Below are 17,598 nucleotides of genomic sequence, written 5' to 3' on the forward strand. Positions count from 1 at the left end.
TGCAAAGCACCCCACATTTCTCACGGTGGTACCTCTCCTCCCTATGGTTCTGCTGCACCATCCTCTCAGCAACACCCTCTCCCTTTCCAAATCAGTCCTGCTTCCTCATCACTGGACTCCTGGAAGGCTTTTGGGTCTCATCACACCTCTGGACGCATCCTTTTGACTTCTGCACCCACGGCTCACTGCCCTTCTACTTTCCAACGTCAAGTGAAGAATCCCACTGATCTAGCTTGGCTTTCTGAGCCAGAATCACGGTAGCCAACCACCAAAGTCCTGCTGCCTTGGGTCAGAGGACAACCCGCTGGGCCAATCGGCGAAAGGTGGAGGGGTCATGGGGTGGCATTCCCCAATCACGTGCCTCGGCAGGTGGGGAGGAAGTGGCGGAGGAGTGATAGCATAGCAGCTATCTTCAGAATTTCAGTGAGTCCTAGAACCTGAGGGTGAGGGAGGACCGCCCAAATCATCTGGTCCAAAGCTGTGCCAGCCCACATGCGCCCGCTGCAATCCCAAACCTCCCAGGACTGACAGTACTGCTCCCCTTCCCAAGGACGTCTGGTTGGATGGGAGGAGAGAATGGGGCAAAAGGCTGGGAAAAAAATACACCAACCTTCCTGCTAGCTAAAGTCAGTGTTGAACGTGACTGATTTCTATGCACTAGGTACTACGGGATGGGGAAGTTTTGAAGAAAGAAACTAAACTCTCATATACTGTGCTGTGTTCCAAAGTCTGAGATTATGTCCTGAATTGATGTGAAAACTTTACAGTATTTTTCATCTTTTGGGGTCTTTTGCATCAAAGAATGCTGGGTAATAATAATGTATTAAAATGGAAACAACAAACCAGATTTTTGGTATTCAAACAAATTCTAATGTCAACTCACCACTTACTCAGTCTTTGGTGATACTTGAGTGATGCACAGGATGGGGAAGGTCAGGTCACTTGTGGGGTTTTGGAGGGATTTCCAACCCTAAACCACTCGGGCCAACACGGTTAATACTTTTGGGATCCTGACTGGCATCAAGAAAATCATCCTTTTACTGGCAGTATTACTTTGTCCAAAAGAAGGTGGCCAAAAAGCCTTCAGAACCAATTTATTGTTTTATTTTTCTAGGGAAACTGAAAAAGCTGCCAGAAGCACCTAGGAAGAAGCTGCACTTGGGTCCCAAACAGAAGTGTATAATTTCAAGGTCAAGTCCACGTGGACATGCAAACTAGTTTATTTGAACAGGTACAGGAGGAAGAAGGGAGTTACAATTTTTTTTTTTTTTTAAGAACCCCAGTCTTCCTAAAACCAGTGCCATGATCCATTCTCTTTACAACGGAGTTGAGAACGAGAACATCCAATGTGCCCTTTTCAACCCAAGTTCACCTGAATGTCAGCTGAAAAATGCTCTGTTCACACAGGGCTGATTTTGACACAAAGGAAGCAAAGGTATCAATTCATGGGAACATCTGAAATAACCACTTATAATCTCAACTGATTTTATTCTACTTGAGAGGAGAAAATGTGGAATAATATATTAGGAAATAAATCTTATTAACCAGCCCTAGTTTCTCAGGCTTGGCACTACTGATATTTTCTGCAGGATAATTCTCTGCTGTGGGGCTGGCCTGTGCACTGTTAGATGTTTAGCAGCATCCCTGACCTCTACCCAGTAGATGCCAGGGTCCCTACCCTCGATCATGACAACCAGAATTATCCCTAGACACTGCCAGATGTCCCCTGGGGGGTAAAACTGTCCCCAGTGGAGAACCACTGTACTGAGACAGGATTCTAGCTCTTTACAGCAAAGACGGTTATCTGGAAATAAATCAGCTTCCTCGGAAATAAATCAGTTTCCCTGCAAATAAGCTGATGTGTTGCCCCTTCCACATAGTTAGCATTTTAGAACTGCAAAGGGGGTGGCAATGTTTTCCCTTTTCTGAACACGGGGTCAGCAAACCAAGAACAGGGAATCCTTCACCTGCACATCATGTGTGCTCTCTCAGTGATCAGATTTCTAACTTCCTAAGTAAGGGAGACAGGGTAACAGGAGAGCACAGTTCCTGAGCATTCCAGAAAGTGACTAACTTTTATGTTTAGGAAGAGACACGTTTTCGAAGTCCTGGAGACTGTTCCATCTTGTACAAACACGTCCCCCGAAATACTGCAAAATTTGCATACTAAGGCGGACTTTCCTTATAAAACTACTTGCATGCCATGTAAACAGGTCAGGCCCCAATCCGGTTCCTCTTCTCTCATACCTTCCCCAGATGGGGCCTGGAAATAAATAACCCAGGAGGACCAAGGGGCCCTCCAGGGCCCAACAGTCCAGTGTTCTTGGAAAACCTGGCTCAGCCTGTGACCAAGAATGTTGTTTCAACCAAGATGTCCCCATGTAAACTGCCTGTGGTCAACCCAGGCAGGCATCTCCCTTTCCCACGTAGTGGAGTACTGACCACAGACAAGAGGATGCAAGGGCCACTGCCCTCCCCAGGCAAAGGGAGCTGCCTCCCTTTACAAATCATTTCACAGCGGGCAGAGGAAATGAGTCACTTGGCAAAGGGTCTCCTTGTGCAATGCTTTGCTCCAGAAAGGTATCCAGCCCCTGTGAGGCCCCGGCTTCTGGAAGCAAGCAGAGGATGGGAAAGGAGCCGGAATGTATCACTTCCAAAATGCAAAGAGTGAGGGGCACTGCTGTGCAGCCACCGTACAGATGAGCGGGTACATACAGCCTTTATTAGACGCCCAGACACCGATCAGCCCAAATCCCTGCATGTTCTTTTTTACTTCTAAGCAGACCCTGTCAAGCCGTGGGCACTTGGCTTGATTACTGCCCGGATCAAAGTTTAATTAAATTACGCAACAAGCTTCTTTTCAGAGCAAGAGGCACGCACAGACGGACTCACCTTCCAGAAGCTATCCACTTTGCCGTACACAAGGGACTGGTTCTGCCTCTTGATTTCGTTAATGTGGTGGATATCGCTGGAGTTCAGGTGCTGCTCGACCACGAACCCCAGGAAGCTGTTGTCTGGGGTGTGCGCTGGTGTGGAAAGGATGGGACAGGGCAGTTAGGATTCAATCAGCAAGAAGGAACACCAACGATTACAAATGTCATGTAAGCTGTCTCAGACATATTTAAAGGTTTTCACTTCACCCTGTTCTCTTACCTGGGAGGAGCGAGGGGTGGCCTGCTCCCACCCAGCCCCAGCTCAACCTTCACAGAGAACAATCCTCTCCAGGATGGATTAACCCAAGCCCAACCCTGCTTTTTTCAGTGGAAAGTCCATCTGTTTAAAATCCATTCAGCTGGGTTCTCCCCTCCTTCCTGTTTCCTCAGCCCAAGGCTACTATCTCCCTCGTCCAGGTTTTACCAACTAGTGGCCAGAAATCTGTAGGGAGCAGGGCTGAATCCATGGTCCTCAATAGGGTCAGTGGACCCTGCTGCTCTCATCTACTCCAGCTGTGTGTTCACCATCCAGTAGGGCACAAGGGGATCTGGGGGGCAAAACCAAGCAACATCACCCCAACCCTGCACCTCCTCCAAGAATCACTCACTAATGACAGATGTAATTCTGGGGCCGTGTACTGAACGGATGGATGGGACGGAGACAGAATAAAAGGTGAAGCTCAAGGGGAGGGGAACCCCCCCCCAAAAGCCAACCACCCTAAGGAACCGTGTCTAGTCTCCAGGGTACACGACTCTGGAAGAGAAGAGGCATTTTCCTTTGGATCGCTCCTTGTTTGAGTTCTAAACTTCTCTATTTTAACACTCGACCAAGGGAGAAAGCAAGCCCATATACCCTTCTCAAACATTTGTCTCTTGTGCCTATGATTTTAAAAAGGAATTTCACCAGAAAGCCACAATCAGAAAATGAGTGTCTCTCGAGGAAACAAAGACTCTCCTCTCCTATCCAGTCATCTGACCAGAGAAATCTGCTTTGCAGGAGATGACCAAGCCTGCAGAGGCCTCACAATATGAAATGAAGCAACTGCTCGGCTTGACTCTGACCTTAATAGAACGACTAAAAATAACTTAAGTGGAGAGAGACTGGATATTCAGTAAAGTCTGCACAGTGCTGCCCGTGCCCTGTTCATTCACCGGTGGGTGGTCGACAATGGACAACCGGAGGAAGCTCGTTCCTGTGTCTTGTTTTGGTTTTCTCAGGACTCTCCCAGGTGGGAAGCAGGGACAGAAGCCCTTAAAGATGCTCTAGGGATCTGAAGGCCCGGGCCCCACTCATGCACCCGCAGGAAGATGAACCAGGAAGCCGGGTGGAGAGCCGTGAGCTGTGGACGTGAAGGAGATGCCTAAATACTCGTGATCACCATCCCGTCTCCCAGGCTGCTGCCTAGTGGGGGTGACAGATGAGGAGATAATAGGGTTGTGTCTGCAGAGTCCTGTGTGGTCTGGCCAATCTGTTATTGCATTTCGGCGTTTTTGAACAAGTGCCCAGAGGCAATGGCTATGGCTGCAGTTGGCTGGAAAGTAAATCACTGAATAAGTTCTACTGCCAACAAGAGGCAATGGTTGCTTTCATTTTCTCCTTTCAGAGGAGATGGCAGGAAGGGGGTTTGAAGGGGTCTGGGGGAGGGGAAGAGAGTCTGCATGCATCTGAAATGTCGATAAGGCAGCTCAAGAAATCTCTTTTTAAAACTTATGGTTCGTCGTAGAAATTCTGAAATAGAATCAGACACTTTAAACTCTGAAATCATGGTTTTATCTTCAGAAAATGTATGTGGTGACTAAAGCTCCATGCTTTAGATACTCATTTCTGCAGTTCAGTTATCTAGTTTCTAGGTGGGCCTGTCTTAAAAAAGGAAATAATCTAGTATCTAAAACACTTAACAGGTTGGAAAAATACATCATATACTAAGGTATGTTCAAAAATAAAATGATCATCAAGACCCAAAAAAGAAAAAAAAACCTCATATCTGTTTATATTTTTGTGTCAAAGGTTCCCCACAGCTTGAACAATGAGAGCGAGAGGCAGTAAATAATCTACTCAAAAAACTTGTGGGGTGGGACTTCCCTGGTGGTCCAGTGGCTAAGACTCTGCACTCCCAATGCAGGGGGCCTGGGTTCGATCCCTGGTGAGGGAACTAGATTCCGCATGCTGCAACTAAGACCCTGCGTGGAAGGAAGGAAGGAAGGAGGGAGGGAGGGAGGGAAGGAAGGAAGGAGGGAGGGAGGGAGGGAGGAGAGAGAGAGAGGGAGGGAGGGAGGGAGGGAGGGAGGAGGGAAGGAGGGAGGGAGGGAGGGAGGGAGGCAGGGAGGGAGGGAGAGAGGGAGAGGGAGAGAGAGGGAGAGAGGGAGGGAGAGAGGGAGAGAGGGAGGGAGGGAGGGAGGGAGGGAGGGAGGGAGGGAGGGAGGGAGGGAGGGATAAATAAATAATAAAAAACTTGTGGGGAATGGTGAGGTTTTACCATTTTATGAGTATCATTTGGTACTAAATTGACTATTTGGACACTGTATGAGGAATAAATTACACATACAAGCTCTCCTCTAAGTTTTCATCTACACACCTTATTTCAACTCCTCTCTCTCGTCTGCAGTATTAAACTTGGAGATCGACAACCTGCAGGACCAGTTTAAGAAGCTCAGGTGCGACTTAAGTTAAAAATAGAGGTAGCATTTAGAAACGCACTGCCACGTTTCAAGAGCAGCAGGCAGACCAGCCATGTCTCTTCCCAGGCCACACAGGACCCACAGGACCCTGACTGTCTATAACGTGAGGGGATGCTCAGTTGAGACTCGTCCGGCAGGTGATTCGCAAGTACCCACAGAGCAGGTGTGTATTGCTTCCAAGGAGCCGGCCAGCAGCTGGGTGCCTTCCTGGTGTCATCCCCATCACGAGCCCTGGTCTGAACACAAGTCTTCCTAAAGTTGCTTAAAATACACCAAAAGCCAAAAGTACAGGCTGATGGATCTGAAAGGACCTTTCTGTGGAGATCTACCCTCAGGCCAAGCTTTGTCTTTTGCTTTGCCTTCAGATGGGAACACAGACTTCAGCTGTGGGAACGGTATTCAAAGGGAAGGTATTTACATTTCAAGGTAAATCAAAGAAATCCCATCATAAATGAGACACAGGAAATCTTGTACTTTTGGAAATCACTCCAACCCAGGCGGTAAACAAATGTGATTTTTTTTTTTAATAACTGACGATCTGAGTGCCTTATAGTGACCATTTCATTATATCTTCATGACAACCTTATAACATGTTTGTACAGATGAGAAAAGAGAGAGTTACTTAAACTACCCAAGTTGACACGCCAGGAAATGGCAATGTTGGGATTCAGAGCCAGACCAGCTGTTTCCAGAGCCCAAGCTCCTTAAAACACTTTAATATACAGCTTCAGAGTCCAGATATTTTATTTTCTGGACTCTGTGAACCAGAGTGGTAAACATGCTTTGGAGGAGAATAATATTGTAAGGTAGACCAAAATACACATAAAAGACTACTTTAAAAATATATACATATATATATATATATAGAGAGAGAGAGAGAGAGAGAGGGGGGGGGGGAGGGGGAGGGGGAGGGGGAGGGGGAGGGGGAGGGGGAGGGGAGAGACTTTCCTCAGCTTGAGCTACTTAAATGTATGTGGAAGCAAGCTGATTTTTTCTACTGTGGTACCAACTGGAAGGGATTTCCTCAACATTAGTAATGATCTTTAAAGAATTTTAGGACATTTTTTTCTTATTAAGAAAAGCATTATTTTAAGTACTTGGAAAGCACCTATTCACAAATGATTACAAACCAAATCAGGTTGATGAGTTTCCTGAGCTGAATCCTGCAATGACTTCTTTGAAGAATTACTGTTAGTTTAGATGGAATAGTTCATTCAGTGACAAACGTTTTAGAGCACTCTTTCTGTGAACCACATTTATATGCTAGGTATTGAGGAACTACAACATAAAGATGAGTTTCTGCCTTCATGGAGCTTACCAACTACTTAGTAAGTTAGGTATACACTATATCTACCAAGCAGTTATAATGTCCTCGTTTGAAATGTAATTCACAACTTTTATTAAGTCAAACTGAACCTTCTTTCAAGAGCATAAATTCTCCTAGGTCTTATTTTTCAACCAGTCAGTTCTAAACATCTCTTAAGAAGTACAAAATTCCTTCTAGCAGATGTCTGCCAGCCCTGCAGTGTTGGGGACCCCCATGCCACCTAGTCACCAAGGGCCAGCTGGGCTCCCTCTGCAGCCTCACAGCCATCCAATTCACCAAGTCCAGGGGATGTCAGCTTCTCAGAAGCCATCTCCTCCTTCTCTCCTGTTCACCTTTTCTAGTTCTGACCTCACCAAATCTTGTCAAAACTTCAATAGATAAGTTTTTCTTTAAATAGAAACGGTTTTCCTGGTTACAACAGAAACACATCCTCAGTGTATACCTTTTTTTCAGACGATAAAGACAGTAATAAGGAAAGAATGATGTCACCCATCATTTTACCACCTAGAAATAACCACTATTAGGCTCCTTTTTTCTAGACTCATGGATCCTTTTTAATCCTCAAACCAAAGTTGGGTCTTACAAAATTGGATCTTTTGTGAATTTCTTTTTTCTCTGACAGCAAGTGCTACAGGTATCTTTCTGGGGTAATAACCATACTCATCACTACTTGTTTAAGCAGCACAATACCTCAGCGCCTAGACTGAGGATGGAATTGCCCATGGTTCCGTTCTGCCAGCATCACTTAGTGGAACCAACTGCACATCCCACACCAGCCATGCAGTTCTGTTCCATTCGGGTGGCTTGAACTGGTGCCAGTCTTGACCCCTTACCTCCGCCACTCCCCATGCCTCCAAGGATGGGCACATGATCCACAGGACTGGACTCGACCAAGGCTCACTTGAAAGATGGGTTTACCATCCAAGTCCCGCCTATCACATTGCTCCATGATGAGCGCGCTGCTTTTGGAGTCAACATCTTGCTGCTACGGTTACTAAGCTGGCAGGGTAGAAGTCTAGAGCTGCAAATGTTATCTCCGTGCCCATGTGAGGAGAGCCTGCCTGAGAATGATGCTAATCCAGAGACATGCAAAGCCGAGATAGGGAGAGGGTAAAGAGATCCTCCAAGCCCTGAATCCAGCTCTGCCTCAAGCCGGTTTTAACAATTCCCTGTGACAAGAGCCAACAAACCCTTGTGACCAAGCCAGTTCGACCGAAATCCTGTCTAATACACCCTACCACTTCAGGATGTTTCCAATTCTTGGCTATCTAAATCAACGACTATCGAATATCATTGCACCCGCACAAACTCTGCAGTGGATTTCTGAGTAGTCTCCACACCTCCAGCCTTGCCCCTTCGTCCCGTTCTCACTGCCTCCTAACTCCAATCCATCCTTTGTGTTGCCTGACAAGGTATTCTTTGAAACAAATATGTGACTATGGCAGTTTCCTGCGGAAAAGCTTCACTACCCTCAGGGGGAAGCAGCACCCAAGTACACCTGTCATTCCAGGTCACCCTTCCACAGATATCTCTTCTTCACGACCTACCCGGGGTTTTTAATGCCATGTTTTTCCATCTTATCTCATGCTGGCATGTGTCTGGCATGTCTATCACTTCCTCCTGCCTTTAAGTCTCAGCTCTCATCGCCTCCTAGTTGAAGGGTTCCCTGACTCCCTAAGACTGAGGTGAGTACCCTTCTTCTGCTCTCTTAGACCACGAAGAGTTAGAGTCCTTATCACACATCACTGTCTCCACTTATGACTATATGCTCCTTGAGGACTGAGCCATGTTTTATGTGCCTCCGACTTCCAGGAGCCCAGAGCATAGTAGGAGCTGAGGAAATATTTTCTGAATGAACGACTGATTAAATCAATGATGAATGCTTCATTACTTGGTGTGACTGACTTTGTAGGCAGAGCTCTATTACTAGGCAGCAGAGGTCACGCCTGAATTACTTCCAGCATCATGTTCTTTGCACACAAGCTCCCAAACCAAAGTCCATTCTTCTCAGGATTCATCATTAGCTAAGGAAGCTCACCACTCTACCCTAGAACCTAGCTCAGGCCTAGTATAGTACAGATGTTCAATAAATATTTATTAAATAGGTAAATGAACATATCTTTTTATCTAGGTCACAACGTAGATTTGGGAAGAAGGGAAACAAATCAGTGATCTAGGCTTTTAAAATTCTAACATCACAGGTTTCTCAGTATCATCATTCATTCAACATTCGGCACATTTACTGAGCACTTACTATGAGCCAGGCAACAATTTAGGAGTTAAGGATATACCAGTGAACAAGATAAGCATGGATGAAGCTCCCCTCATGGAGCTTATATTCAGCCAGGGAGGAAGACAGTAAACAATTAAATAAAATAATTTAGTTTTGTACATAAAAAAAATAAATAAACACAAAATTTGGTGACCAATATTGAACTCTCGTTAATGATGTCATGCTGAAACATCTAAGGGTTAAGTGTTCTTTTATGCATAAAAGGAAAAAAAAATTGGATTGATGGATGGAGAGAAGATAGACATATAGATGGATAGGTCACAGAATAAAGCAAACTGTTAACTGTGGAGTCTAGGCTTTGGGTTTCTATTTTACATTTCTTTCCATTTTTGTATATTTCAAAAATTTCATAACAAAACAGGGAAGAATACTGGCTGCTGTCACTCAGGGCACTCACAATTTTGATGCTGACTCTGGTGATGACGAAACCTACATGACAGAAAAAAACTCTACTGAAAAATAGCTACATCACACAAGTAGCCATCTGATTTTAAAACGTGCACATAGTGATGCTTTACTTCAAATTTCATCAAACTTGATTTTGTTTCCCAAATGGTAGTGATGCTAGGCTCTTTGAGAGACAGGAGGCTGGGATACAGGCTAGGGAAACTACTATGTACAGTTGAGTTGAAAAGATGAGCATCTGAATTGCTGACAGAAGGCACACCAGAGTAAATTTTTCAAGTGTCAAAAAGCAATTTAGGAGGGAATGGACCCCTTAGAAGAACATTTCTCCTGGAGGCTGAGTCTCAGACTGAAGGAATTACAAGGCTGATCCTGTTACTCACTGGTCAGCACAGATGTAAAAGGCAAGAGCCCTCCCGGTCCAAGTGAAATGAAAGGCCAAAAACGCTGTTTGAATCAAAAATAGCTCCTTTGCTTGTCAGGCCCTGAAAATAAAGTCGTACATGGAAGCCATGGATCCTTAGCTGAAGCCAACATGTTTGTCACTTGCATGAAAGGGAACTGGCTTGTTTCTAAAATTCCTGTTTCGTCAGGCAAAATTTTTGGTCTACAAGCCACTATTCCCATCTGATCATGCAAATAAACATGGATGCAAACCCCAAGTCCTTGGAGAAACTCAAAGAGTCAGAATGTCAATGACAACGACCACCAGTATGATTTGAACAACTCTTGAAAACCCAACCATGTGAATCATTTCTGTGGGAAGACAAGGGAGAGTAACATGAGTTCACTGGTTTCAAGAAGCTTCTGTACTCTTTAGATTTTTTTTTAATTGAAGTATAGTTGATTTATAATGTTGTGTTCATTTCTGCTGTACAGCCAAGTGATTCAGTTTATACACATGTGCACGCACACACGCGCGCGCGCGCACACACACACACACACTTCTTTTTTTTTTTTTTTTGCGGTACGCGGGCCTCTCACTGTTGTGGCCTCTCCCGTTGCGGAGCACAGGCTCCGGACGCGCAGGCTCAGCGGCCATGGCTCACGGACTGAGCCGCTCCGCAGCAATGTGGGATCCTCCCAGACCGAGGCACGAACCCGTGTCCCCTGCATCGGCAGGTGGACTCCCAACCACTGCGCCACCAGGGAAGCCCCCCATTTTTTTTTAATATTCTTTTCCATTATGGTTTATCACAGGATATTGAATATAGTTCCCTGTGCTACAGTGTAATCTTAGATTTTTACATTCCTTACCCTTCCCTACATTGTTGCATGGACTAAAAATAGAACAGGCATTATCGTTCAATTTAATTTAATTCAATCGATAAGTATTTTCTGAATGCCTACTATGTGCCAGATATTCTGCAAGGTATTGGAGTCTCAGCAATGAACAACACAGACAAAACTCCTACTAATACTATCCTCAGATTCCAGCAGAGAAAAAAAGAAAATAAACAAAAGTCCGTGAAGCATAAATGCTAAGTGATAATACAGTTATAGAGGAAAAGAAAGCAGGGAAGCGGCATAAGAAGTTGGGGGAGAAAGGAGTTGCATTTAAAAAAGGTAGGGGTGTCAGGGTTAGTCTCACTGAAGTGACATTTGAGTTAAAGACCTGAAGGAGGGGATATGGAAGTCTAAGGGAACAATGTCCTGGAGGATGGAACAACCAATGCAAAGGTCCTCGGGTAGGAGTGTGCCTGGCCCATCCAAACAACAGTAAGGAGGCTAGAGAGTAGTGAGCAACAGGACACGTAGTAAGAGATGAGGCCGGGGTGGCGGGTAGCGGGGCCAGACCACTCCAGGCCTTGAGGCAACTGGGGTGACTCATCTTCCCCTACAGTGAGAGGCTACGTCATTGTGGGCACGGGAGTGTCATGATGTTACTTACATTTTCATTAACTCCATTCTGTGGTTGGGTCTACTTTGTTCTTTATTCTTTTTTTTTTGGTGGTACGCGGGCCTCTCACTGCTGTGGCCTCTCCCGTTGTGGAGCACAGGCTCCGGATGCGCAGGCTCAGCGGCCATGGCTCACGGGCCCAGCTGCTCTGCGGCATGTGGGATCTTCCCGGACCGGGGCACGAACCCGTGTCCCCTGCATCGGCAGGCAGACTCTCAACCACTGTGCCACCAGGGAAGCCCCTGTTCTTTCTTCTTAATTCAACCAATATCTATCACCAGTGATGTTACAACTTCAGGGACTGAGGACTCAGCAGTGATGATGCTCATGGAGACTGCAAAGTGGCATCTGGGCAGGCACACAGGTGTGGGGTGGGGGAGGGGAAAGGAGCAGAAGCCCGAGGCTCAGGGAGGGAAGGCTTTCTGGAGGACAGGACACCTCCCTGGAGGGTGAGCAGGGGGGACGGGGGGAGCGAGGGACACGGTTTCCAGACAAAGGAACAGCACATGCAACGGCCTGGCTGTCAGAGAGAACTTGGCACCCTGGGAGACCTAAAAGCCTACACAGGAGAAAGCACCCCATCAGAGGCCAGATGGTATAAGAAATGCAAAGGGGTTGGAGGTGAAACAGGGAGGCTCTAATGCCTCCAGAATCCCCAATCTGTTCCTCACTCATCTCTATCACAGCTCCCAAATTTCTACATGTATCGAGAAACGCTGAGCATCTCCCAGCCCGGATTATAATTCCACGATATGAGCCACCCAGAAGGCAAATTCTTAAAAGGACTAAAAAAATCACGTAAGTAAAAATAAACCAGTACAAACAGACTTTGCTTCGAAAATAGGACATGTTCTATTACAGTGATACGAACGGTGAGGTTGTTAAACAGACTAATAAGCGCTACGGAAACTTTTCAACGACAGGAGGTAAATGTAAGTCTGAGATGCAGCTTGCCTGAAACTACGAATGGGGAAGCTGGTAATCTCTGCTATTGCTACTTTCAGCCACAGTCTTCAGGGCAAGAGAGGAAAAAACTCAATTAGATGAAGATGTTTTCCCACGACTGATGAAGTTGTGAAAGAGCGTGTCAGGCAGATAATTAGAACTATTCAAATACGGGATAATTCAAGGTGCAAGACACCAACTTCAGGGGTTTATTTTCTCTTGTAAAATGGTACAGGCAGATGTCTTCTCTATTTGATTTTTCTGTGTTGGCAGGTTCCTTTCATTCCTTTACTGGGGTATGATGCACCTTGTTTGGGACTGAGAAAAATAAGAGAATACCTTATTTTTTCTAAACTCTTTCAGGAGTTTAGAAAAAGCAGTACGCACAGCCGATAAAAGGCTGTTGATGGAAATAATGCCTAAATATAGGGTCAAGTTCCTGGCAAGCCCAGAAAAAGCAACAATTAATTCTCAACAAGAACTAACAAAAGTACCCCAAATAAATACAAAGTCCACTTGACAGACTATATAAAACAGCCTTGGAAACAATGGTTTTAAAAGTTGAACCTTGAAAATATTTTTTGATATAGTAAATGGAAAAAAAGCAGATATAAAATTTTAGTATGTGTGTTATAACTATGCAAAAATATATACCCCTGAAAAAGATAATAATGCTTACATTAAGATATGGGGGACTTTTTCCTTGGGGAGGCTTTCCTTGTTTTTATAATAGGGTTATTATTTTTTTTTTAATTTGATTGGAAAGGAAGTCATTTAAATAGAGACTTCAAGAGAAAAATAAAATTTTGCTGTAAGGGTGATATGAAGGCGGCAAAGGTGGTGAGGAATCACGGTGGCACCTTCAGAGACCAGCAGACTGTCTAGTGAGGTTGGGGAGGCCAGGGGAGGGCCGTGGTAGGGGAGAGAAGGCAGGGGGCCCGAGAGCTATGCTATGGACTTTGGAACTGACCCCACAGGCAAAGGGAAGGCACTGTGGTTTCTGAGGAGGAATAGCTTGGTCCATGCTGAGCTTTTCAGAGCTGGCTCTGGGGCAGGAGATGGGTCTCAGTGCCCAGCTCAGAAGCGACACTAGAGTACTGACAAAAGGGAAAAGGAACAAGAAGCCTGCCCTGACGGAGGAAGAACTGCACTTCTCAGCTCAGCTTCCCGGAAAAAAAGCGATCTTTGATTGCTCAAAGAGCTAGTTAAATGTCCTTACTGTTGTCTGACCACTCGGTTGGTCCCTATAGAAGCTGCTTGGCAAGGTGCTGGGAACAGCCTATGCTGACACACAAAAATGCCCAAATGCAAACAGAATACACAGAGAGGCTAGTTCTAGTGAAATTCTGAGATTTGGGGCAAAACAGTGAAGAAAAAAAAAAAGCCAGGCTTTTCAGCTTGTAGAAATTCTACCAACTTAGTGAGGAAATGAGTTAGAGGAGAAATACAAGCAGCCTTAAAGTGAGAGGTGCTCTCTGAATATTCAAGAGCATCGACCTGGTCAGGAGCATCCGTCTCACTTCCCTACCCCTAAACATGCTTCAGGAACAGTGTGGGTGCGTTCTTCTCTTTCCTTATCCTCCTGCTGGGCCCTTTCTAGACAGCCTTCTCTACCCTCTCCCTGTACTGCACACCTGCCAGAACACTGGTAATCCCATAATAAGACAGCCAGACTTGACGACGACCTGATTCTACAAGTACGACACTACTTCTGTGGTCTCCAAACTTCCCCTTGTGCATCCCATCAAGAGAAAACAATCCAGGTACACCCACAGTGTATGTGCACATTATACATCAATTATGTAATGATTACTATCAGCCCATCTATTAAGCACTAGTAAATCTGTTTCATTTTTTTTAAATTGACAAGACATAGGTACACTTTTGACACTTTCATCTTCTACTCAAAGGAATGGTCTTCCCCTTCAGGCTGTGAGAATAGTCACACTTACTGGAAGGAAGATTCTGTGGCAACGACCGAGTTAGACTGGACCCGGACTTAGCCACGAGGAAATTTTCCATCACCCTGTTACTTGATGGATTTTGCCACCATTGATGGTCCCCACCTTGCTCTGCTGTCTCATTAGGAGTTGTAAAATGCTGATTTTCTAATTTTTCATTCCTTTTGCATTTATTAGCTGTGATTTCCCCATAATTAACAACGTTCTCTCATCAGCTATTCGATTATCTTCAAATACAATTTGTCCTAGAAAGGCATGATCAAAGCTGGATTCTTTCCATCTATTTTTCAGAGTAATGAAGTCAGTGTCTTAGCAACTCGCAAAGGTGATCGATTGATTTTCTGGGTTTTTCTTGCTTGGACTATCATTCTGGATTCATGGATTATTTTCCATTGGTTTGATTCAAATCCACTGCAGTCATTATTTTTTTTGATGCTCAAACTACCCCAGCTTTAGCTCCTGTGTCCCTCTGACTCCACCCCAGGGGTCCTTCTTAGCTTCCTTGCTTCCACGTGAAAGATGTCCCATCTTTAACAGTTCCTGCCCTAGACCTGGAATCACCTATTTATCTTAGAAAGAGGATCCTTTAGTGGGAAAGGTACTTAGGAAATCCCAATCTGAGTGTTAAGGATACTCACTGCCACTGGATTGTCTTTACCTTTGATCCTTTTCAAAGTACAGAGCTAGGAAACATTTCCTTTTCAGAGAGAAAATATAAGTTCATAGTGATATTTCCTATTCAAGCTGAGTATTATACAATCTTTACTTAAATTCTTTATACACTCCCCTCTTCCTATATACTGCAAACTGTAGTTCCTACAGTATAACTGTAATTGTTTCAAATAACAATGTAAGTATTCCCCACTACAACTGTATGGTCCAAAGACTGTGCTTAAAATCACTTGAAATAATTATTTTATCTGTGTGAGAGATTAGTACCAACCTGATACAGATTTCTTGTTTCATTTTTTGATCTCTTTTCAATCTTTAGTGATTTCTTTTTAAATTATGTAAAACATTTCTATGGTTCCAAAGTCAAAATAAAGTATGTTAAGAGACATCTAGCACAGAGAACTATATTCAATATCCTGTAATAAACCATATGGGAAAGAATATAAAAAAGAATGTATCTGTAGGTATAACTGAATCACTCTGCTGTACAGCAGGAATTAACAGAACATTGTAAATCAACTATATACTTCAATTTAAAAAAAGAGACATTTATTTCCTATCCCTGTCCCTGCAAACCCTCCTCCAGCGGTAATCATTTTTATTAGCTTGTTATTCTTCCATTGTTTCTTTTGAAAACACAAGCACATTCATACATGTACACACACTTCCCTCCCACCATACCCTTCTTATATAGAAGGGAGTGACTCCACATACCTTCCTGCACTTTGGTTTTTACCGCTTAATATATCCTAGACATCTCCCTCCAGAGACTGGAGTCTTCCCTCGGCCCTTTTGCACAGTTACACATGACTTCACTCTATCAATAGACCATATTATTCACTCAGTCACCTATTAGGAACCTCTGGGTTATTGCCAGTCTTCTCCTAGTACAAATAGTGCCACAATAAATGGCCCTGTACACACTGTACACATACCATGTCTGACCTTTGCTCACTTATCTTTGGGATGGATTCCTAGATATGACCTTGTCAAAGGAAGGATGCCTAGGAAGCTATGCTAGACAGTGACAAATCCCCTTGCACAGGGAAGTGCCAGCCAGGCTGCATTCCCACTGCCTTCCCTAAGTCTCACCATAGGAAGAGCTGCGTCAGCAAACTTTCAGACTTTTTGCCAATCTGATATGCGGGACATGGGATCTTGGTGCAGTTTTAAAATGCATTTCTCTTATCATGAGTGAGGTTAACATGTTTTCATATATTGGGGGCAATACATTTCTTTTTTCTCCGAACTGCTTTTGCCCATTTCCTACTGGATTGTGGAATGTTTTCTTCTCAATTTTTAGAAGCTCTTTATACATTAGCGATATTAATCCTCTGTAACACAATTTGCTATGGTGTTATTTTTTTGTGTTGTTGATTTTGCCATACAGGTTTCTTTTTTTTTTTAGGCAGACAAATGTATCAGTTTTGCCCCCCGCCCCACCCCCTCCCCGGATTCCTGCTGAATTCTGAGTCAGTTAAGAAACTATCCCTTTCCCAGGTTAACAAGAATTAATCTATTTTTCCATCTTTAGTTATATTGTAAGCAGTGAATTGATTTCAATTCAATCAACCAACACTGCTGAAATCCTCCATTCATGGAGAATAAAAATAAGTTCTTTTGGACTCTGAATTCCAACATTCTAAAAGAGAACTTCTTTCTGGAAAAGCCTTCTATTTCTACGCCCCAGATATAGGGAAATACCATCCCACGGAGGGCATAGATATACCGTGTCATTTAAGTAGTGTTGGTCATTTTGGACACAACTAACATTTTATGTATGTGAAGTAACACACAAGCCACTTCTTAGGTTATTTTGTGTCACCTCATCGCAGCCCCTCAAAGTTACACAGCAGTGTCGACCCAAAGGTAACTCTAGCCATGTCTCACCGTGCTGCCAGCCACCTGTCACCCACCATGCCCTATATTAGTTTGTCCCCTGAACTGTGCCCCCGTGACAGGCTATGATAGGATGACAGAGCTCCAGGAGCGGCAATAATAATGTCTACGATGCATACAGAACGCTCTCAAACACCGCTCTGAGCTAAAATGAACATTTAAACATGAGTCGATTTTTAAAATCACTTCCCCATCTGCCACAGACCTTCTTAATTCATCCTTCCTTCTCATACTTCACACCCAAGGATTAGTCCAATGGGTTCGCTGCTGCACTTAGTGAATCCGACAAAAGGTCACCTTCAGGTGGCTGCACGTGAGGGGGAAGGGTCAGTACATGGGGAAAAGGCACGGCAGAGGGCCTTGGGTTTTAAAGAAGGAAACAGATTCGCAGCTCAGATCCTAATTCTAGGATGGAAATCTCTGGATTAAAATTATTCCAATAATTTAGGAAAATGGAAATCTGCACTGAGTGTCCAAATGGACGCTGCTTAACTCGGGGGACCTTTCATTTCCAGAAGAGGAATTCACCTCAACAAGGGGAATCACCAAGGTCTATGGACTTAAATGATAAATTCATTTTTGGC

General features: G+C 44.4%; 1 protein-coding gene across 6 annotated transcripts in view; it reads right to left on the reverse strand.

Annotated features, from left to right (window-relative positions):
• Window positions 1-17,598, reverse strand: part of MGAT5 (alpha-1,6-mannosylglycoprotein 6-beta-N-acetylglucosaminyltransferase) — a 370,484-nt gene that overhangs the window by 98,793 nt on the left and 254,093 nt on the right. For all 6 annotated transcript variants that reach the window (XR_004350852.1, XM_032638674.1, XM_032638675.1 and 3 more), the window contains one exon: window positions 2,893-3,026. Coding sequence is in view for 5 of the 6 variants with exons in the window: in XM_032638674.1 (XP_032494565.1) it covers window positions 2,893-3,026 (134 nt within the window). In the remaining variant the exon portion in view is untranslated. The remainder of the gene's footprint in view (window positions 1-2,892; window positions 3,027-17,598) is intronic.

The sequence above is a fragment of the Phocoena sinus genome, chromosome 7 (assembly GCF_008692025.1).
Source record: "Phocoena sinus isolate mPhoSin1 chromosome 7, mPhoSin1.pri, whole genome shotgun sequence".
NCBI lineage: Eukaryota > Metazoa > Chordata > Mammalia > Artiodactyla > Phocoenidae > Phocoena > Phocoena sinus.